Source organism: Corylus avellana, chromosome 4 (genome assembly GCF_965113065.1).
Source record: "Corylus avellana chromosome 4, dhCorAvel1.hap1.2, whole genome shotgun sequence".
NCBI classification, from domain to species: Eukaryota; Viridiplantae; Streptophyta; class Magnoliopsida; order Fagales; family Betulaceae; genus Corylus; species Corylus avellana.
In genome coordinates, this window is record NC_142493.1 from 24,156,659 (window position 1) to 24,179,597 (window position 22,939).

Sequence of the window (22,939 nt, forward strand, 5' to 3'; positions counted from 1 at the left end):
TAATAAAATAATCATTCTGCGTACTAAACGTAACCTTAAGCTTTATCCTTTATCTCTTAAGCTCTGGTACTTGGATTGGGCTTCCCGATCCTTCTACTCCTATCAGCCTTCATATTGTCTCTTATGTAAACCTAATTCTCATTTCTTCTATACCTGGCTCCAGTCCTACGCATGCAGGTGCTGATACTAAGATGCATTAACAACACTAATGACTTGCATAAGGTATATAGAAACAATGTAAGAGCAACTTTCTCATTAGAGCCAGTGACAGCTAGCAAAACTTGCATAGTAAGGGTCTCCAATAATACATCTTTGTAAGTATTAACAACAAAATATACATGCTCATATAGATAATTCACTAGAAATTCTGAAACATGAATAATGCAGTCACTAGAGCTTTTATCAGGAGATCTAAAGGAACAACTACCTATCTATTCACTGTATTTGATTTTGGGGCTGTGAAAAGAAATCTTTTGCATTACGAGCTACATCTGCTTCAACTACTGCTTCCAAAACAATATCTGCTCCTTTTGCACTTCCTGCCACCACATCCACAGGGTTAATTATTGGAGTATAAGTATTTGACATGCATAAACAGAAACTTCTTGCAAATTCTCTTGAGAAAAAGCCAGAACTGTTTATACATAGAAATTCTTAAACATGCAGAGACTAATATGCTAAATGTTAAAGCGTTTCCAGGAAAAGATTCATGAATTTTTCTAGACGTGTTATTTTGACTAAAAACTACCAACAACAACAACAACAATAATAACAATCCAAAGTGGAAAAGAAAATTAAGATATCATTGAAGATAAAAAGCCAATAAATGCACAATCATATTTGGAGCATATGTTATCAGTATTTCTTTAACAGATGATAGTTTACCCCAAAAATGCAAAGCACAAATGTCCAATATTTTACAAAATACACGTGCCAACTTTACTCAGGTAGATTACAATTGTCAAATGAAGAAATGATAGTGTCTGCAGAAAATGTAATAAAAAACCTAACAGCAGCATCAATTGACACAGAGAAAGAAATGAATTTTCTTTTTGATAAATAAGAAGGAAACAAAATGGTGAAAACCTTTGTCACATATGGAACTATATTTAAAACCATAGTATATGTGCACACTGACAAACGGTTTTCTTTAAACTGTATGGATGAGAAGTGTTAAAAGCCAAAGAATTGTCTTCCATATTTATCGCCAGGATCTCATTACATTTCTTAGCACACATCACCTACTCATTGTACTCTACAAATACACTTCAATGTAACACAATTTCATTCGAGTCAATACAATAACAACTTACCCTATTGAGCATTATAACAGTGGACGTAAACCTTTAAGGTTGAATCACCCCAAATCCTTCTCTTTCTTTTCTTCTCAAATTATGCTTCCACTTTCTCTCATATTTTATTTTACTTAACATTTTAACAAAAAGAAAACTGAAAGTCGTAAGCTTAACAAATGAAGGAACCTCTCTTTAGGCCACTACTCAAAAATTCCAACTACTAATCAGTTAACCAAGACTATTGGTTAAATTTTTGTTGATAAGTAATCAAGATATCATTAAAAGCGTAAGGCACCCCAAGTACACTGACTATTGGTTAACTTGATAACAAAAAGATACAAGATATACACATAATGAGATGCATTTTCCTAAGTAATTTGCAAATTGTCTGTATATCGAATTATGAGATGAAAATGGGAGTCAAACAACTAAGTATACTTGCTACATAATAGGAAAAAAAATCTCAATAAATCATTTATACGAATTTCTTGCCCGCCAATTCAAACCATATAACCTTTAAAAATATGTGCCAGATTGAAGGTTTTCCAATCACAATCCTTATTCCTCTTTGTTACAGCCATCAAACTTAAGCCTTCACCAACAAATTTTTGGACTCTTCCAAATGTTTTAATTTTCTATATTTAATTATTATGTTTTTTAGGAAAAGAACACAGGATGGATGAGGAGCTGCAAATAATGCTGATTTAGATTTAAAAAATTGAAGACATAAAGCTCTTTAATTATACTTAATAACTAAACCAGTGCACTGATTCCTAGAAAAGTCAAACACAAAGATCTTGGCCTATTTCTTCATTCATGAAACTCAAATTTTAAAGTGTCGCCAATAGCAAAAATAACTGGCACAGGACCATAGATTGAGGATCTCAGGAGGCACAGGACAACAGGTTGAAGTGTTCACTGAATAACAGGAAAGCTGCTGCTAAAAAACATTAGCTAGAAAAAGACAAGTGTTTTAATTTCTTATTTAATATGGAAAGGGATTTTTTCACTCCAGACTGCTTTGTACAGAGCTTGGATTGGGACAAAGAACTAATGGCAGAACTGACATAAATTTTTTTAAAATAAACAAGTAAAAGTGAAAGATAGAGATGAACAAGAATAACTACCGATAAATAGGGAAAACTATTACCCTTTCTTTCTGGTAGCATCCCAGTGCTTTCAGCTGAAACTGGGAGGATGGTGAAGAGACTAGCTTCATCATTAAGGTTCTCTTTTTCTGTAAAGCTCTCCAATGAACCAGTCTTTATGGCTTCAGATTCAACCAATCTGGCATAAGCAGTTGCTTGGCTATGCAAATCAACTGGACCTAAGGTTTTGGAACTAAAATCCTGAGAAACATAATAAAAAGGAATTAAAATCATCCAAAATAAATAAGAAATAAAATTGGCAGAGTTCAAAAACCTTCATCACAGCATTTGTTGGCTTCTGCTCTTCTTCACACTTCTCAGTTGAACTGTTGCCTGCCTCAGCCAAAATACACACATATATATGAAACAAGTTAACAGAGGGGGGTAAAACTCACAGAGGTAGTGGAATAACTTTTAGGCTGAGAATACCAGAATTTGTGTTAGGAGCAGGATTTTCAGGATTGTCCATCAGCCTTCGAGTCAAAGGACCAGGATTAATGAGAGAGATACTTCGAATTTCATGACGAATAGCCTCTAGTTGTGCCATTGTGTCTTGAAGTTCTTTGTGAACCTAAAAGTTAGTACAAAAAACACAATTTAAATTGAAAAACCCTCTGTAGATTTTGTTGCTATAAGATTACCAAAACCAATAAACTATCTATTGTCTCAACCAGTCATATGTTTTTGCTACCACCATCAAATAAAAGGTACTAATTATTTATCTTTTGGATAAATTTGCAAAAGAGGCTCTTTCTTGTCTTCATTCGGGTATTAATGCGTGCTTTTTACTTTACTATGCTAAAGAAAAATAATATCCACCTATTCAGAAATAAGTTTACAGTGCATTAATACCCTCAACTTGAGCACATTCCATAGGGCGCTACATGAACATATGTGCCACATCATACACATTACATGTCTTACTTGGGGGCACTCAGAACACTGGTTTAGTAGCCAAAAAGGAAAGTCAGCTCAGGGGCTAATTCCATGAGAAGAATGCCAATATTGTAGCAACCCAAGGAACATGCTAACCACATCTATGCTATCACTCCAAAATGATTAGTCCAGTTGCAATTGGAGTTCCCTAAAATTACTTATAAAGTTCAATCTCACCTATTAAGGAATCCATGTGAGACTTAATACTAATGAGCACTTTTATAATCTCCCCACTCAATGTTGACAATTCATCTTCCCAATGTGGGACTAACTTTATGGGATGTTATAGTTACAACAATGGCAAACATGCCTAATGAGGCTACCAATAGCAAGGACGATGCCTAGACAAAGCTAAAAAACAAGGTCCTGAGCCCTAGGGACAAAGATGAAACAAGATTTGGGGCATGTATCTCAACAAGAGGACAATGATGTGGATACATGTCCGTATCATATCTGCCACCTTATGTACATGTGTCGTACGGCCTCGCCTATAATTACTGTTCACTATATTAGCAAAGGATCTTCTCCTTAGCACTCCTCACACTAACAAAGGAGTGCTCCTCTCTCTCTCTCTTGCTCCCTCTCTCATCATCCTTGGACACCATTAGGCATACAAGAAGGGGATAGCGAACATGATACTTTAAACCAAGCATATAGTACAATTGGATACCAGAAGAAAGTGGTAATTCCATCTTTCTCTTTGATAGCATTACAGAGCATATATGCAATCCCTAAATAAGATCAAACGTACCACAAGATAGAAAGTAATAAAGAACCTTCAATGTTATGATATCCTAAAGACTATCCTCGTCATAACATAAAAACTCATTTTGTATTCCGTTGAAAAAAAAAAAAAAAAAAACACATGCTTCACGCAATGAAGAAAACACAATTCAACATTGTCATTTCCATGGGGCATCCAAACAGGTAAAAAAAAAAACTACCTAAAACCCATCAAACCCAAAGACGAGTTAAGACTAAAATACATTTAACCTCAATGCAGCATTTTACTTCCAGTCACAACCACTCATCCTCATTCTCAAAAGACGAAAGTGACAATTTTGTTTATTCCCTTTTACCATATCTTAGCTCAAAGAACAAAGCTTTCTCATCAATATAGCTAGTTTATCTTTATTCTTAGAAACAAGAGGAGGAATTAAAAGAAATCACCTGGCGAGCTTGAGACTGCTGCATAACATTCTCGAATTGCCCACGAGCTAATTGAACGTAACCGATTGCTCGACCCGCTAACCGTCCCGCAGTTCTAGCAATAATTGGAAGATCCTTTGGGCCTATAACCCCACAAAAACCAAAACCTATTTCAATTTTTTGTTTCCAAGAGCTCTCTCGTAAAGCCAAGACCCCATCACCGAACCTCACAACTTTGATAAACCCAGAAAAGCATTGAGGAAATCGAAACGGGAAAAATGGAACACTCAAACCAAATTTTGAACTAAAACTCACTAAAACCAAAATGCAACACACCCACAAAGAGAGAGAGAGAAACTACCGACGAGAGCAGCGGTGGCACCGATCAAGAGGAAGAGCTCTCCGTAGGAAATACCAAACATAGTGGGCCTCGTGAGAAATAGTCTCCTATCTCCAGCGCTCTCGTAAAGTTAGTAACTGCAAAAGCCGGAGAGAACCAAACCGTGCGATATTCGTGAATATATGCTCGGAATTGATAACACTGGGCTTCCGACTCCAAAGACTCGCAGAGGAATTTCGATCCTTCTTTACTATGCCTTCAGCTCTGGTAACAATAAACATTCTTTCTTGTCATTGAATATGTTTTATGTTTAGCGCCTAATCATTGCTGCAAAAACATTATGATTGTAGCATACTAATTTGATTAAATTCTTAAATCTTAAAATCCTAACATTCTAATACCAATCGTTAATACTATGCACATATAAAATATCAAGATATTTTAATCACGTCTATAAATCGCCCATTCGATCCATGAGACTCGAATCCATGTCGTAATACCTTTTTTGACACTAATTGTTAAAGACCTAGCTAATTATCGCTCCAAAAACCCTAAAACAGTTAAATACTAATTTGATTAAACTCTTAACTATTAAATTTGTAATGATTTTAAGATTTATGTTTAAAATTTGCCCGAATTGAATTAAGGCCAGAAGTGGTCCATTGGCGGGCTAATAATGTACACGAGTCATGTTTATGGTTATTGTATGTATAACATGACATGTCAAGTGATGTTTTTATTTTTTCGAACAATAAGTATGCACATTCAATTTATACCATATACATATATATGGTATATATACATACATATACACCAGTGGTATCCTGATCCCCTGGTTTTAAGTTGTATCCTTAAAAGACAGATTCAAGTTATACCTTAGGCGGTTAGACCTATAACCCATATTCATCCTCTGACTAAAGTATTTTGAGATTGCGGTTTTAATAAGTGCGATTTTAAAAATTACGTTTTTTAAATTGCTACTTTTTAAAATCGTAAAAACATTTGGTAATACATGTTAAAAGTATTTTTTATCAAATATTTGTTATGCGAAGTCGTGATTTTGATTTAAATTCACACTTTTTTAAATAGGCACCTCTTAACTTGTTTATAGAAATCGCAGATTTTTATTTTTATTTTTTTTATTTTTTAAATTAAGTGCTTTTTAAATTGTAGTGCTAAACGCTTTACGCTTTGCGATATCTTTTAAAAACACAGATTATTTTTGCGAAATCACAATCCCAAATGTACCCCAAGACTGACTTTGTCACCATCCTTTAAAAGAAGAGTTGAACATCTTGTTACAACATAGAAGGTGCTCAAAGAAGAGGAGGATTGGAGGATGAGATTTCCATGCAGCCAAAGAGTTTAATTGCACTTGTAGCGACATACAATCCATTAACTGGAGACTGCCAAAGTTGCATAGACACTCCAGAAATTCAATGCTTCGATGCAAATTTATGAATTGTCACGCTTGATAGATGCTACCGCTGGTGCACCTGCAACAGTTATAAGGATCAATCCCACCATAAACATGAATGTGTATGAATTTCTATTGCACACTGTTGCTGCATGAGATTCCCAATTTCAACTGGAGCACCTATCTTGGCAGAGTTGTGTCCCCATCAACTTTGAGGTGCTAGCTGATCCAACTCTGAACAAAAAATCAAGTGCAACTTTCAAACAATTTCATAGTCAGAACTTAAAAGGCTAGAAACAATCAATGGTCCTTGAAGAAAAATCGCAATTCGGCAAATAACCGTCTAACTTCAAATGATTCACCAGAATCTGATGGGTATCATGTATTTCCTGAGATTTTAGATGAGCTCTATCTTCAACATTGAATTTGTGAACAGTACCACCTACCTCAATCCAACAATACCCAGAGGGCTTATGAATCCTTTTTTCCTTGACTATTCTTCTCAGTCTAGTAACATCTCTCCATCTTCCCTCAGAAGCATAAATATTTGATAACAAGATGCACAAGCCCGAATTAGGATCTTGTGATGCCGTTATAATTTCTCCAATTCTATCTGCCAGTTCAAGATTTCGATGGATCTGGCAAGCACTCAACAAAGAACCCCAAATTATTGAATCAGGTGGGACAGCCATGTTTTGAATTAATTTGTATGCTTCATCTAAATGTCCGGCTCGCCCAAGGAGATCCACCATGCAAGCATAATGCTCAATATTAGGCCTCAAGCCATATTTGTTAATCAAATTTGAAAATTGAAGTCTTCCCTCTTCAACTAATCTTGAGTGATTACAAGCTGATAAGATTCCTATAAATGTGACCTCATTGGGTTGGATCCCAAACCTCAGCATCTGTTTTGAGACGGCTAACGAGTCTTTTCCATTGCCATGGTAAACAAGTCCTTGTATCATGGCATTGAACAAGGGAACATCTTTTTCCTTCGTCTTAACAAAAACCAAGCAAGCATCATCAATTTTACCACATTTTGAGTACATCTCAACAAGGGAAGTGGCAAGAAACACATTTGGGCCTAAACCATTTCTATCCAAATTGAGATGAATATCTCGCCCAAGTTTAAGCGCCCCTAAGCCAGCACAAGCAGACAACACATTCACCATTGTGATCTCGTCTGGTTTCACTAACTCTGCTTGCATGCAATGATATAATTGAATTGCCTCTTCCATTAAACCATGCTGCACATACCCAGTGATAATGGCATTCCAAGATGCCAAATTCTTGCGAGACATTTGGTCAAAGATTCTTCGAGCCTTCTCCACATCTCCACATTTTGAGTACATGTCTATAAGAGCAGTAGACAAGAAAATGTTCAGAGGAATGGCATTAACATCCATGAACGTAGAAATCCATCTTCCAACTTCAAAATTAGCAAGACTTGAACATGCAGAGAGAAGGCAGACCATTGTTGCCGAGTTGGGTTCAGCTTCATCAGCCGAGACAAGCATGTCACGAAACAAGCCCAGCATCTCCGCCAAATTCCCTTCTTTCCCATACCCATTTATCATTGCAGTCCAACAAACCTCATTCCTTCTGAGCGGCATTTCTTCAAACAACTCCCTTGCCTTTTCAACCTCTCCCCAGTAGACATACCCAGAAATAATCGAATTCCAAGAAACCTCATCCCTCTCCAACATTTCATCCCACACATTCCGTGCATAATCAAGATGGGAACACTTCGAATACATATCAACCAATGAATTGTTCACGAAGAGATCGGATCGAAAGCCTAATCTAAAAACATGGGCATGTATTTGTTCACCGAGAGCGATCGACACAAGGGTCGAACAGGCCTTAAGGACAAATGGGTAAGTGAAATTGCTGGGTCTGACGCCTTCTCGACGCATTTTGAGATAGAGAAACAAGGACTCTAGCGGAGAACCTTGGAGTGTGTAGCTCCTGATCAAGGTGTTCCAAGAGAAATCAGTCGGGGAAAGGGTTTGGTCAAACACAAAGCGAGCATAGTCAATGAAATTGAGGTCAACAAGCTTGGCGAGCAGCTGGTTTTGCAGGGGGAGGCCATGGACGAGAATTTGAGCGTGGATTTGATGAAGGTGAGTGAGAGAGGTCGCACTGCGGAGGAGAGAGAGGAACATGGAACTCTGCTAGCCGTTGCGACATAAAATTTCAAAAAGTAGTTATTTAGAAGCTAGGCAAAGCATTGAGGACAAAAATTTCCTCCAAAATTGATGGTAGGAGGAAATACATAAAGAGAAAACCTTTTATCACAGCTTTCAATTAATAACCGATATATAAGCAAAAATAGAAAAAGTGCACAAAAATAAGTTATACTAAAATACACTAGATTTTTAATGAGTTTTGAGCTATTAGAAACGGGCTTTCGGGCATCAAAAACGGATTTTGAGGTATTAAAAATGAGTTTTAGGACATTAGAAACGGGTTTTGAGGCGTTCACTGCCCACTAGACCCATGACGTGAGTTCATGGGTATGGCGAGACCCATGGCGTGGGTTCGGCCAGACCCATGTCTTTCAAGTTACAATTTTTTATTTTTTTTTTCTTGATTTGGTTTGATTGTTCTTACTTTTATTTTTTGCATTTTGCTTAAATTAATGATGTGTCACATAGTAATTAGAAACTGCAAAATGAGTATTATCATGATGGACTTAATAGTAGAGATTCTCATTCATAAATTGTCTACCATACGAGAGGCAAATTATATTTTTATGACAGAAATTTCATTCATAAGATTGTTACATGTCTCTTTGCAGGTGGGAACTACATGAATTATATGCTTCTCACGTATTTAAATATTCAAGTAACATGAAAATTTTATAGACAGAAGAGTTTTCTTTAACTCAACTCAAAAGAAATTAGTCTGTTTTTTTTTTTTTAATGAATAATATTATTTTTAGTTGAGTGTTATACCACTGCAATATAACGGATGACATAGTAATAATAGTTAGCCACTTTGATTTTTTTTTTTTTTTTTTCTAATTTTTTTATGAGTGCTAATTAAATAACTGATTTGAGATTAATTAAATTTGCGAGTACTAATTTGGTCAGTTTTAATCAATTTAAATCATTCAATTTGAGATTAATTATTTTCTTAACAAAAAAATTACATAATAAAATAGGTTAATGATTTTGGCAACAAACAATTTCTCACACATTAGCGGAGGAATCAACATAAGCCAAATCAAACCCTAAACCCAATTCACAGATTTTCCATTTTCCCTCCGTTTACAGGGAACCAAACAGGCCCTCTCACTCCCCTTGCTTCCCATTTCTCCCACACACTTTCCACTTTCTCTCCCATTCTTTTCCTTTCCTTCACAGCAAGAAAATAAAATGATCCTCCTTTACAGACATTCATCAAATAAATCAATAATTAAACATCACTTTTCCCCATCTCCATATTAGGGTTAGGGTTAGGGTTTCCCTCACCATGGATTTCATCGAATTGGAAGCCATCGAAGGCCTCCGCTGGTCCTGGAATTCATGGCCGGCATCCAAACCCGAATGTTCAGCCTTAATCGTCCCTCTCAGCGTCATGTGCACGCCATTGATGCAGTCCTCCGAGCTCCCAATCCTCACGTACGACCCTCTTCTCTGCTCCCAATGCGCCGCCGTTTTGAACCCCTACGCCCGGGTCGACTACTCCTCTCGCACCTGGTACTGCCCCTTCTGCTACGCCAAGAACCCATTTCCTCGCTCCTACTCCGGCATCGGCGAGACTAACCTCCCCGCCGAGCTTTTTCCGACATACAGCACTGTGGAGTACGCGCCGGGCCGGAAAATCCAGAGCCCGCGTGGGAATCCGGGTGGTCCAAGTTTGAATTCCAAGCATAATTGGGCAAACGGGTTGTCTTCGACGTCGTTGGCGTCGATGGCGTCGTTTTCTTCGTCGTCGTTGTCATCTTTGGGTGGTGATTTGCGAGGGGTGGGACCAGCGTTTGTGTTCGTCGTGGACGCCTCTACGGCCGAGGAGGAGCTCCGGGCGCTGAAGAATGAGTTGCTGCTCGTGGTGGAGCAGTTGCCGGAGAACGCGTTGGTGGGTTTGATCACCTTTGACTCGATGGTTTGTGTCCATGATCTTGGATTCTCGGAGTGTTCGAGGGTTGTGTTGTTTCACGGCGATCGCGAGCTTTCTTCGGAGCAGGTACTTCGCTTTGAAAATTCAACTTTTTGCGCGCTCTTTTGCGTCGTCGTCGTAGATAAAAATTATATACAAATTGAAATGCAAAATGTTTGTGTTGGCCCTTTTTTTTGGGTACTTCATTTATGAGTGATGAATACGCTTGCGAATGTTTTCCGGAAGTAACATGTCATTCCAGTTCTGGGATTGATGCAAAATTGTTTTATAGCCTCCGATTAATTTATTCGGCGATGGTGGTGTATGAATAGTATTCCGATATGCAGAGGAGGTTCTTTTGCTGGTTGTGTGACAGGGTAAGGCTCAATGTCTTCTGAATTTTTTAGTGTTTCTGAAAATCTGATGTATGCCTAATTTTCTTCGATACCCTAGTCTCCTTGTTCTTTAAGACTTGAAAGCTAGACAAGACATTTCTCGTATTATTCATTGCACCATTATACTCGTGCTTTGCTTCTTCTAGAGATAAAGGTAGTTAGAGTGTGGCCCTTTTCATGCATGCAAAGGTACATGTTTGCTTCCTGAGTGCATCATAACTCTGTTGGTGTTTACTCCATCATGTATTTGCTGAAATTTAATTATTTTTCTTCCTTTCTTTGAACCCTTAGACCCAACAGTTTCTGGGTGTTACTCACACAAAGCAACAGTATCTTGGAAAGGCACCAGTTATCCAAAAGCAGGGTTTTTTGCTACCAGTATCCGAATGTGAGTTCAATATTACTACTACAATGGAAGAGATCCATTCATCAGTGCGGGCCATGCCTGGGCATCGCCCTCTAAGGTGCACAGGAACTGCAATATTAGCTGCAGTTGGACTTCTAGAAGGATGCTTAGTAAATACAGGCTCCCGAATCATGGTCTTCACATCTGGACCTGCAACTCGAGGCCCGGGGATTGTTGTAGACACTGATCTTAGGAATGCCATCAGAAATCATCGGGATCTTGTTAATGGTCAAGCACCTTACTATAATAAATCTAGCAGCTTCTACAAGCGAGTATCACAGAGATTATCTGATGCATCTATTGTTCTTGATGTGTTTGCTTTTTCTCTTGATCAAGTTGGAGCTGCAGAGCTAAAAGGCCCTGTTGAGAGCTCGGGTGGATTCATGATGCTAGGAGACTCATTCGAGTCAAGTCAATTTAGAAAATGTTTGAGGCATATTTTTAATCGTGATGAGGAGGGAAACTTGAAGATGTATTTTGATGCAACTATTGAGATAGTGACCACAAAGGATGTAAAAATCTGTGGAGCCCTTGGGCCATGTATATCTCTCCAGAGAAAGAACAATTTAGTGAGTAACAATGAGATTGGGGAGGGTGGTACCTATATGTGGAAGTTGGGTACACTCAGTAGTAAAACATGCTTTGCTTTTTTCTTCCAAGTGAGTGATGAGCAGAAGGTCCAACCTGGATCTGCATTCTCCATACAGTTCATAACACGATATCGACATGGGAACATGGGAATCCGGAAAAGAGTTACAACTGCTGCAAGAAGATGGGTTGGAAGCCAATCACCAGAAATTGCTGCTGGGTTTGATCAAGAAGCAGCAGCGTCAGTGATGGCAAGACTTGCTATAGACCGGGCAGAAAAGTGTCAAGCTCGAGATGTTATCAGATGGCTGGATGACGGGCTGGTCCGTTTTGCTTCTAAGTTTGGAGACTATGTCCAGGAAGATCCTTCATCCTTCCGCCTTTCATCTAACTTCTCACTTTATCCACAGTTCATGTACTACTTAAGGAGGTCCCAGTTTATTGATGTATTTAACAGTACTCCTGATGAAACTGCTTTCTTCCGGCTGATGCTGAACCGTGAGGGGGTGGTGGGTTCGCTGATCATGATCCAGCCTACACTTCTCGAATATTCCTTCGATGGGCCACCTATTCCAGTTCTCTTAGACGTTCGCTCCATTTCTCCTGATGTTATTTTGCTCTTTGATTCTTATTTCCATGTGGTTATTCATTATGGGTCCAAGATTGCTCGGTGGAGGAAGCTTGGTTATGACAAGGACCCAAACCATGAGAATCTAAGAAAGCTGTTGGAAGCTCCAGAGCTGGATGCGGAGCAGCTTGTAGCTGAAAGAATTCCGGCACCCAAGATTATAAAATGTGATCAGCATGGTAGTCAGGCAAGGTTTCTTCTAGCCAAGTTGAACCCATCTGTTACTCACAATTCAACATACACGCATGGCTCAGATATTATTTTCACCGATGATCTGAGCTTGCAGGTTTTTATAGATCACTTGCAGGCCCTGGCAGTGCAGGGCTGATCAAGAGGGCCACTTTATAGAGTTTTTGTTTTTTCTTTAGTTATACGAAAAGGAATAACTGTATATAGCTTTCAAGAGAAAAGGTTTGTAGTTGTTTTTACCAGCAATAGCTGATTCCCACGCTTGATTATGAGGCTTGTTTTTTTGTATTTATTTTCTGTCATTTTCTTATCATTTTTCGTGTAATCAGAATAGTTGTTTTATTTCTCCTTTAATGCTAAGCATCATCAATGATAGTTGTTCATCAAACCAACGGTACGGATGAAAGATGTATGTGTATTAACTGTTGAATCTTATACGATTCAAATGGTACATCAAATATGTAATAATGTAAATATGTACCAATCCCAATTCTATGCTAGGATGAACTATATGCATAGCCTAGATCGATGGGCTAGAATAAGTGCAGGCCCATTTTTGAAATAGGATTATGTTAGTGAATGGATCAAAACATGAATTACAAATAAACTGAGTCATTTAATTACAAGAACTTATCTCAAATGATATGTTTCCTTAGTTTAATGGAATAATTTGTAACATTATTTGCATGTGGGCATAGGATTTTTAATGCAAAAAATTTAGTGAAAATATGAAATCAATCTCTGTGATTACAATGATTTGCATTAAGCTCCTCTGCTATAGATATGTTTTGAGAGTTCTTTGTTGTGTTTTTCTGCACAATTCTCACTTGGATTGCTGATGTCATATTAAATAAATTCAAAATTACATGAGGAATGAGAGTTGTGCACAAGAAATATGTGCGTAGGAAATACTTAAATAACATTTCTATAAAAATTTAATTTTCACAGAATTACTTATAAAGGCAAGTTGTTCCAATTTGCCCTTGCTGCCTTGCCCCAAAGGTTAAACTGCTAACTAATTAGGACAGTTAATTGGGCAACTAATTAATTAAAAAAATCTACTAAAGAACTAAAAACGTCTCTTTTGCAGTGTAATGAAGAAAAGAAAGTGAGAGGGGTTACTTATTAAAAGAAAAAGAAAAAGAGAATGCGACCATGGGCTAGAGGTCAGCCTTGCTAACTACTTGAGATGGTTAAGTGGGCACTGATTTTTTTTTTTTTTTTTTTTTTTTGAGAGAGAGGCTCAAAAGTGGTACTCAAAGTCAGGCAATTGCATGCTGGAAGAAGACTCGTGATTCTCAAAAGCATACTCCGCTTCGATTCCTTGGCCGATGTGGGACTCTACTGAATTTTTTTTCCACACAATACCAAGAAAGGGGATCGGGAGAAACGACAAGTGGGCACTGAATATAACATATAAAGAAGTAAGAAAGAGTCTCTTTTGCTAAATGGTGAATAAAAGAATGTAAGAGCCAAAGAGGGGCTATAGGCAAGGTGGGTTTTATTAATTTATTTTTATTTGAGAAGCTGTTTGTATGGATTAGGTAAGGTGGCATGGGATCATCTTTGCTTTGCACTTTAATCTCCTTAATTATTTAAAATGAAGATGAGAGTTGATTTGTTTGATTATTGTGGTTGCTAGTTGGCATCCCATGCACCTAATTTTCTATGTTGCTGGATAACAAGAGTGAATGTGATCGAATCAAAATGCTTGCCATATATATAATTATTTTACAACTTTTGACATGTGCTAGTATATGATTGAAGACACATCAACTGCTAAAAGAAATAATTTTAACATCCTCTAACTACATGTTATCTCACATGTAAAAAGTTGTAAAATAGTTAAAAAGTCAATTGTTTTTCATTATAAATTGGCAAGTTATGCTGTTGCTACCGATCGATGAACAAAAAGATAAACAAAAGGAAGTCCTTTGCATGGACGGCTGTCGATTGTGGTAGCATTATTGTTTAATTGTTTGCCATCGAAAGTTTGATTAAACTATAATTGTGTCTTCCTCCACACTATATATATATATATATATATATATATATATATATTTTTTTTTTTTTTTCAAAAAAGGAAAAGCTATTATGTCATTTTATATATGAAGAATGCTTGGGTTATTATCCTTTTTATTATATTTTTCTTAGAAACTAAAATAGCCGTTCATAATTAGTGAAATGATTAAGAGTATGTGATTAATAATTCAATGCTAATCAATGAAGTTGAGGTCTCCAAGCGATAGCTCAATGAGCCGGAGATCACGTCTAGTAAAGTGGAGGTTATTAGTTCGAATTTTCCTCCATTTTTTTCCCTTCTATGCAGACATGTCAAAAAAAAAAAAAAAAAAAAAAAAATTATTTACACTAAATAGAAGATGAACAATAAAAAAAAAAGGGTATACATAATGTTGTATTATTTAAATTTTTGAAAAGACGTACGTGTCATTAAAAAAAAAGACAAAAAATTAATGTGGATCAGTTATATATGACCATAATAACTTATATATATTTTTTATTGAACTTAATTCAATATATGTTGAGTAGTATATTACTCTTAATACATATTATCTTCCCAAGCAAATAGATGACCAGATGTTACTCGATCTTATAAAGCCCATTGACGAGGCTTACCTGAGAATTCTCTCCCCAGGTTAAAACCTCAAATGTCACAAGCATGTCTATCTGGTGAAGCTCAACAAAAATATTTGACTCCAAAGTCCAAGGGACATGCATACGAGTCAGCATATAAATTATCATTTTTTCTAGGAACTCGGCTCACAACAACCAAGGATGTTTTTGAATTGTTTTAACATTGCCTAGACAAATAAATAAATAAGTAATCCTAAAGGGTGTTAAAACCTAAAATATGAACAGCTAGTCTAAAATAAATTAGTCATTAAAGGGTATTAAACCCTAAAATTCTTTCTCTTTTTAGATACCGATCTTTATCTGAGTAATTTTTGATAGCCTACTAAGAATGATGTGGCTATTAAAATTACCATTAAACTTGTGATTAATCATTATTAAATTTTGATCAAATAGTTATTTTAATAACCACATCATTCTTAGTGGGACACAAGTAGGCCATCTAGAATTACTCTCTTTATTTCTATCATGACCACGGTTCCTTTCAGCTATTTAATTTGGAGGTGATTATATCGCTGTATTTTCACTACATGTTAGCTAGTTTAGTTCGTTGCTCTTAAGCTGTTAATTAAGGTGGTTCAACCACTTTCAAAACAGGTCAAAAATTGACTGATCATTCTTTTAGTTAATTTGTAGTGGTTGAATCACCCATTATTGATTGCTATAGGACTGATTCGTCACTTTCTTTAACCACCGAAAGGTTCTGCCATCTTTAAAATAGTCAAAGAAGCCACGCATTTGTCTAAAAAGAGAGTTTAATGTTTAGCACCATTTAATGACATGGCAAATGTTGAACTTTCCATTTAAAATGAAAGTATCCAAATCCGAATCTCAGCATATCCGAATGAATTTGACCACAAACTACACATGAATGATCACCCACTTTTAGTTGCAAGTAGACGTCATCAAACAAAATATAATCTGTCTCATCACTATACCTAATTAATTTCATTTTTGTAACGCCCACTTGGATTTTTAATACACAAATAATAATAATAAAAAAGTCAACCCTCGACTGTCTTTCTTTCTCCGTTAAATAGTTTCATCATGGAACACACGTGACACGTCCATAATCATATAATATGCGAGAAACTCTCTTAATTAGGAGGAAGTGGAAGAGAGTTTCAACTTTGAACTGAAGAATTGGTGGGGAGTGTGCGCGCGTGCGTGCGTGAGAGGGGAGATGGGTAGGGAGGGGCATGTGGTGGCGGCGGACCCGGGTGCGGTGGTGTTGGGGAAGAAGAAGAGCATGACGGTGGCTCGGAGCTGGATAATGATGGACGGCGCAGGGGAAGGGAAGGTGGTGGACGTGGACAAGTACGACATCATGCACCGCGTTCACATCCACGCGCGCGACCTCCGGATTCTTGACCCCTTGTTGTCCTACCCCTCCGCCATCCTCGGCCGTGACAAGGCCATTGTTCTCAACTTGGAGGTCTTTAATTTCTCCATCTTTTTGCTTTGACAATATTATATTCTACGCTTTCTGATGTTTTGAATTCTTGGGTGTCCAGCATATCAAGGCAATTATCACTGCTGAAGAGGTAGCTAGCTAGAAACAAAATTAATGGTAGTTTTAATTGGGTTTGAGCTTCGTTTGCGGATGATATCTGATTGCCATTTGTGTTGTGGAATATTATATATATAGGTACTGCTTCGGGATCCGACGGATGAAAATGTTGTCCCTGTTGTTGAGGAGCTTCAAAGGCGATTGCCTCCTTTAAATGCCATTTGCCAAGCTCAAGGCGGGCAGAACGACGTTGAGGCAGAAGAAGAAGAAGATGGTATATATATATATATATATGAGATAGTTAATATGTATAAAATTGGTGTTTTTGAAATTTTTGTTTATTTTCTTATCATTTTCGTGGATTTATTTGTTGACATCTGAAAGATGTAGATTATGAAATGTAGAGTCTCCATTTGAATTCCGGGCGCTGGAGGTAGCTTTGGAAGCTATTTGTAGTTTTCTTGCTGCGCGTACAATGGAATTAGAGACTGCCGCTTATCCTGCATTAGATGAGCTCACCTCCAAGGTGACTACTTCACTTTCCTCTTCTTTTTCTATTATCACAAGGCTATATACGGCTCTCTTTTCATACTTCATAACTTCCACAGAAGAGAAACGGGAGAGTTATCCTTTCCTTTTTACTATTCTCATTCTCATATATTTTGCTTCTGTATATGCTAAAATCTCTCTCTCTTATTCTACAGAGTTATCTTCCCTGTAACTTTTTTCTAAATTATTATTATACTGTACAGATTAGTAGCCGTAACTTGGACAGGGTTCGTAAATTGAAGAGTGCAATGACGAGGTTGACTGCTCGGGTTCAAAAGGTACGGACTTTTTTTCGGTTATGTGAGATGAGTTGTACATCTGCTTTCCAAAGAGAAAATTTGCCCTTCTTGTTAGTGATTTTATTTTGTTAATAAATTGTATAGTATGGATAATGGACCTTTTATGTAAGAAACATTGTTAATATTTCTTTTTTAAGTTGAAAGAGAGTTTTTATTCTCTGGTTTTCTGTACTTGTTGAAAAAGAAATATCTGTTTTTCAATGTATGCTATTTGGTACTTTCACAATTCTATTTTGATAAATTTATGTCCAAACATATTACATATAGGCATTATTAATTAGTATTTATGAAAATAATGTTAACATATATAATAAGTCAATTACCAGTCAGGGAGGATTTTGACCCTTGAAATTTTTTATTTATGCTAAACCCAATTAAGTTGTATTTATTTTTCATTGGCTTGATTCTGAATCAGTATTTAACAATTATATATGCAGTGTAAGAAATCTGAAAAATCTGAAGCTTAAGAAGCGGAAGAGAAGTTGCTGTTTTACCATATTCCATTGGCAGAATGATCTGAAATTAGCATTTTATAAATTTGACAAACTTTGTTAATTAAGCTTTAGAATTTTATTTCACTTAGCTATATATGGCTTTGGATTGTTTGCATAAATGGGCATACAGAGGAATTGATAGGATCAGAAAGATTCAGAGCAAAAAAACCATTTTTTTTTTTTTTTCAATTTATGCACCATCTAAGTTAAAGTAGATTATTTCCATTATATACATTTAGGAAAATGATTTCCATAAACAGCATCAAACAACATCAAACCTCTTAAGCATAGGGCATGTCACATATAGGTGTTAACCAGTGGGAAAACATATGGACCAGTACACTCTGTATTTGTTGTGTGGATCTTAGAATAATCTACTTGGCTAGGTTACAGTGAAAGAGAATGTGTGTCTCATTTCCCTTTGCTTTCCTCATAATAGGCAATGAGTTATCCACTTCTCATCACTAATTGCAGGTTAGAGACGAACTTGAACAACTACTTGATGATGACGATGATATGGCTGACCTTTACTTGTCAAGAAAGTTGGATGGTTCATCTTCACCAGTTAGTGGCTCAGGTGCTGCCAATTGGTTTCCTGCCTCCCCTACCATAGGCTCAAGGATATCCAGAGCAAGTAGAGGAAGTATGGCCACAGTTCGCGGAGATGAGAATGATGTTGAGGAGCTTGAAATGATACTGGAGGTTATAATGTTGATTTACTTCTCATTTTTCATGCTCTATTTGAAATGAAGTGTCAATTGGGCAGTGATATGTTTTGCAGGCTTACTTTATGCAGATTGATGGCACACTGAACAAATTAACCACGGTATGTGCTGTTTCGGGTGTGACTTTTTTGTAATTCAATAAATGGGCGTTGCCTTAGATTATTTTAGGTAATTCAAGAAATGGGCTTTGTCCAGTCGTGAGTTTATTTAAGTATTATTGCTTAGTGTGCAATAAGTATTGATTGCTTAGATTCTGTTTGAAATTGCGTTAGAAAGCTTCAAAAGTACTTTTAGTACCTAAAAAGTTGTGTCAAACAAAAGCTAACATGTGTATTTCTTTGACCTTTTTTCTCTAAAAATAAGCAAAACGCAGTTTTACCAAAAGCTTAAAAATGAAGCTTTTGCCAAAAAGCGTTTTTTGACTTAAAAGCTTTATTTTTCAAACACAATTGCAAACATGCTCTTAGTATACCATTTCTAGAATGGAATAACCCTTTTGGACACGTGTGCTTAATGATCAGTTGAAATAGGCACCTTTCATGATCTGTCCTGTTTATTCTTCCTCATGCATGATTCTTTTATGTTAACTTAAAATCGACTCCTGCTATGTGTTTGGTTTCAAAAAAGTAGCTAAAATCTTTTGAAGTTCCATAAGATGTATTTCACATTCTTTATGTTAGGTTTCATACTTCTCTAATTGCTTATGTGAACTTCTGTAGCTGCGAGAATATATTGATGATACGGAAGATTACATTAATATTCAGGTAACCGACTAAAAAGCTTCAAATTTGTCTTCCATACCATTGGCCGTCTATTAATGTTATGTGATCTAAGTAAACACTTTGTGCATTCTGCAGCTTGACAATCATCGAAATCAGCTGATTCAGGTGCTTCGATCTTCCATGTGTTGCGTATCACTTATTATGAATGTTCTTTTCTCTTTTGTGTTTTGTTTTCTGGGTGATATTGCTAAGTCCTGGAACATTTGTATTTTTCATACATTTGAATTATCTTCTTCTGCCTAATGGCTGCAGTTGGAGCTGTTTCTAAGTGCTGGAACTGTTTGTTTATCCTTGTATTCTTTGGTGGCTGGAATATTTGGCATGAATATCCCGTATACTTGGAATAATGACCATGGCTACATGTTTAAATGGGTATGTAAGCCGTTTCTGCTCGGTAAATTTGGCTTTAGGTTTCTGGACGAAATTCTATCAAAAAATTGAATGATCTTTTCCCATCTGGGTTGGCAGGTGGTCATTGTCACCGGATTATGTTGTTCTTTTCTCTTTCTACTAGTTGTTTTCTATGCTCGCCACAAGGGATTGGTTGGTTCTTGAATGCATACACATACATGAAGTATTCCTGCTACAAAGGAGTCTCAAGTCTTCAATTTTAATTCACAATCCGGAACAGAGAATATTTGGTTCAAATTTTGAATGTATAATATTTAGATGATATACTTGTAATCAATGACCATTTTACTGTGATCAATCAATTGATTATTTGGAATCTGTTTTGTTCTAACCTTCTTTCTCTTAAGTCCCAACATATGTTATTCTATAGTGAAATTTGGATCCCCGAGACGGGGACGGGAAAAATTGTAGGAAGCTGTGAGAGGAGGCCCGTCCAAGCAAGTTGCTCGGGGAGCGAGGGTGGCCTCTTGCTCGGCAGGGAGCCCAAGAAGCCCCCTCTCACAGCCTCTGTCCAATAACATGGCAAATTTAAACATGCTTTGGCTTTTCAGGTTTTGAATTGGTAAGCTCAATGGTCTCACTTTTCTGAACTGGAATGGTTCCTCAAGCATCTTAATGAGATCAGGATGGTAGAGGGTTAGGTATCTCATCTTCTTCTAGCCGCTCCTCTCATATCACCTATCTCACCCATGGGATGAAAACCTACAAGCAGAGGTTGCAGCAAGCAGAGCATAAGTGAAGATAGAAAAAGCTAAATTATCCAACTCATAGAGGGTAAAAAAGTTATAATTAACAAGGCCATGGACTATAAAGTAATATTTTTATAAAGATTTTAAAAAATAATAAGGGCATCAAAAACCCTCCAACTAGGTCCGCCCTTACAACTATTGTTCTCGCAATAGCATGTCTATTATTATTATTATTATTATTTTTTTTTTTTGAAGGAGCAATAGCATGTCTATTAGGGATGGCATCAATTGTCGTCTATATACATTGTTAATTTATTACAAGGACTTGTTCTTGAATGGGCCAACTTATAAACAATATGGATAATTCTAAGAGAAATGTTTCTTTGCATTCTTGCCTTTATCTCGCGTACATCTTTATTGATTTGGCATTTTCTATCTAGATTTTTATTTATTTATTTATTTTAAATTTTTTTTTCTTTTTAACTAAGGGTGGATTGATGGAGTATGTCAACTCAACGAAAATGTACGCGAGATTAATAGTAATATATAAAGAAGCATTTTTCTAATTTTAATGGCCAAGAGAAGGCTTTTCTCTTGACGACTTTCAATGCTCTGGTCTCTAATTGATTTTTAAAGACGATTTTTGAGTTTTTTTTTTGTGAGGAATTGTTTGGTAACATGAGAGTTTTTTTTTTTTTTTTCTTCATGCATGGGTCATTGTGATACAAGTATTGGATGGTCACAAATTTTCCTTTTTTCTTCCCTGAAGTATACTTTTCATTTTTATATGTATAGACTAAATGGGTCTAGCAAATACATGCATTTCTTCATTGTTCGAAGAGTTTCATCCTCACCTGAGCAGAGGATGCACGAGCATGAGTGACAAATATCAGAAGTGGCCTGCCATTTGGAGGCACACCCTTGTCATATAAGCTTCTCCACAAATCCTAAGCGTCTTTACCTAATAACCTTTGTCGTTTAGCTGGGACTCTTTTAACTCTTATGTCGTTCTCAACTCGTGGGAGCTCAGTCGCAGATTATTAACCTAACAATATTGCCGTTTGAAACAAAAATAAATTGATAAAATCGAGATGCAATTGATATTAGAAAATGTGAAGTGTTCTTCTAGCTTTCTCTTGGTGTCCTTGCAACTATAATGTGTAATTAAATTATCGTTGAATTTGAAATTATCATGATTGACTTTTAATCTATTAATGATATTAAAAGGCATATCACAGTTGAGAGGTCACTGAAAGAACACTAAAAGAACACTTAGCATTTAATATATTTGGTAAATTAGCTTTAGGATTTACTGGAATTAAGGTTTCCCTATATCAATTGGTTACATAAAATAAAATAAATAAATAAATAAAGAAGAAAAGAAGAACATTTTGATCTCATGCTTCTTTCTTGGTTGAAGATTAATCGTAGTTCTCTCTTTCCTTGGTTGCATACAATTCCATATGGTGTTGGCTGTAGCGTTGTGAAACTCTAAGCATTTTGTGGGAGTCAGAAGTGGCACATCAGGGTCCAAATTCACAAGATTCGTATTCGGATCCCTTGAAATTCTCAGGGGATTCCAGATTATGGAATTATGGGATTCTGACCGTCCATTTCAATTCAAAGATCAGGATTCCGCCACGTATCCCACTGCATTAAAAAAAATTAAAATAATAAAATAATATTTAAAATTTAAAAAATAATTATAAAAAAATAAAAAAATAATAAAATTTAAAAACAAAAAATAACAAAAAACTTGGGGTGGCCAGCCACCCCAATTTTGCCATATGGGGTGGCCGGCCACCCCATTTTCGGCATTGGGGTGGCCAAAGCCACCCCCAACCACCGATTGGGGATGGTCGAAGCTACCACCGTGGCCCTTGGGGGTGGATCGGCATCTGCCACCCCTAACCGCCATTTGGGGGTGGCTTCGGCCACCCCCATGGCCCTTGGGGGTGGATCGGCCACCCTCAAGGGCCATGGTGGTGGCTTCGGCCACCCCCAACCGTCGGTTGGGGGTGGCCGAAGTCACCCCATATGGCAAAATTGAGGTGGTCGGCCACCCCAAGTTTTTTGTTATTTTTTGTTTTAAAATTTTATTATTATTTTTTATAATTACTTTTTAAATTTTAAATATTATTTTATTATTTTAATTTTTAATTTTTTTTTTAAATTCAGTAGGACACGGGTCAGAATCCTAATCTTTAGATTAAAATGGACGATTAAAATTCCA

At 36.7% G+C, this 22,939-nt stretch overlaps 3 protein-coding genes and 1 pseudogene across 3 annotated transcripts; 2 read left to right on the forward strand and 2 right to left on the reverse strand.

The window, feature by feature from the left end:
• Positions 1–225: 225 nt before the first annotated feature.
• Positions 226–5,133, reverse strand: LOC132178730 (uncharacterized). The gene is made up of 6 exons (XM_059591247.2): positions 4,890–5,133; positions 4,550–4,671; positions 2,873–3,014; positions 2,718–2,776; positions 2,446–2,644; positions 226–539 (listed from the first exon to the last, which is right to left on the reverse strand). Exons 1-6 carry the CDS (start codon positions 4,948–4,950, stop codon positions 436–438), a joined length of 687 nt encoding a protein of 228 aa, XP_059447230.1. The 5' UTR covers positions 4,951–5,133; the 3' UTR covers positions 226–435.
• A 1,200-nt stretch (positions 5,134–6,333) lies between these two features.
• LOC132178253 (putative pentatricopeptide repeat-containing protein At3g05240 pseudogene) lies at positions 6,334–8,450 on the reverse strand (annotated as a pseudogene).
• Positions 8,451–9,513: 1,063 nt separating this feature from the next.
• Positions 9,514–12,997, forward strand: LOC132179382 (Sec23/Sec24 protein transport family protein). Its single transcript, XM_059592100.2, has 2 exons — positions 9,514–10,476; positions 11,076–12,997. Exons 1-2 carry the CDS (start codon positions 9,763–9,765, stop codon positions 12,732–12,734), a joined length of 2,373 nt encoding a protein of 790 aa, XP_059448083.2. The 5' UTR covers positions 9,514–9,762; the 3' UTR covers positions 12,735–12,997.
• A 3,433-nt stretch (positions 12,998–16,430) lies between these two features.
• On the forward strand, positions 16,431–20,287 carry LOC132179174 (magnesium transporter MRS2-I-like). Its single transcript, XM_059591829.2, has 11 exons — positions 16,431–16,682; positions 16,762–16,791; positions 16,896–17,031; positions 17,162–17,283; positions 17,510–17,584; positions 18,574–18,801; positions 18,881–18,925; positions 19,544–19,588; positions 19,682–19,711; positions 19,859–19,978; positions 20,075–20,287. Exons 1-11 carry the CDS (start codon positions 16,431–16,433, stop codon positions 20,159–20,161), a joined length of 1,170 nt encoding a protein of 389 aa, XP_059447812.2. The 3' UTR covers positions 20,162–20,287.
• Positions 20,288–22,939: the final 2,652 nt, after the last annotated feature.

Excerpts from the sequence above, each read along its gene's own strand:
- LOC132179174 (XM_059591829.2), top strand. The coding sequence starts at position 16,431 with ATGGGTAGGGAGGGGCATGTGGTGGCGGCGGACCCGGGTGCGGTGGTG. Across the intron at positions 18,926-19,543 it reads CACTGAACAAATTAACCACG|CTGCGAGAATATATTGATGA; the intron begins GTATGTGCTGTT and ends GAACTTCTGTAG. Across the intron at positions 19,979-20,074 it reads ATGGCTACATGTTTAAATGG|GTGGTCATTGTCACCGGATT; the intron begins GTATGTAAGCCG and ends CTGGGTTGGCAG.
- LOC132178730 (XM_059591247.2), bottom strand. The coding sequence starts at position 4,950 with ATGTTTGGTATTTCCTACGGAGAGCTCTTCCTCTTGATCGGTGCCACC. Across the intron at positions 4,672-4,889 it reads TGCCACCGCTGCTCTCGTCG|GCCCAAAGGATCTTCCAATT; the intron begins GTAGTTTCTCTC and ends GTGGGGTTATAG. Across the intron at positions 540-2,445 it reads GATGCTACCAGAAAGAAAGG|GAAGTGCAAAAGGAGCAGAT; the intron begins GTAATAGTTTTC and ends ATGTGGTGGCAG.
- LOC132179382 (XM_059592100.2), top strand. The coding sequence starts at position 9,763 with ATGGATTTCATCGAATTGGAAGCCATCGAAGGCCTCCGCTGGTCCTGG. Across the intron at positions 10,477-11,075 it reads GCGAGCTTTCTTCGGAGCAG|ACCCAACAGTTTCTGGGTGT; the intron begins GTACTTCGCTTT and ends TTGAACCCTTAG.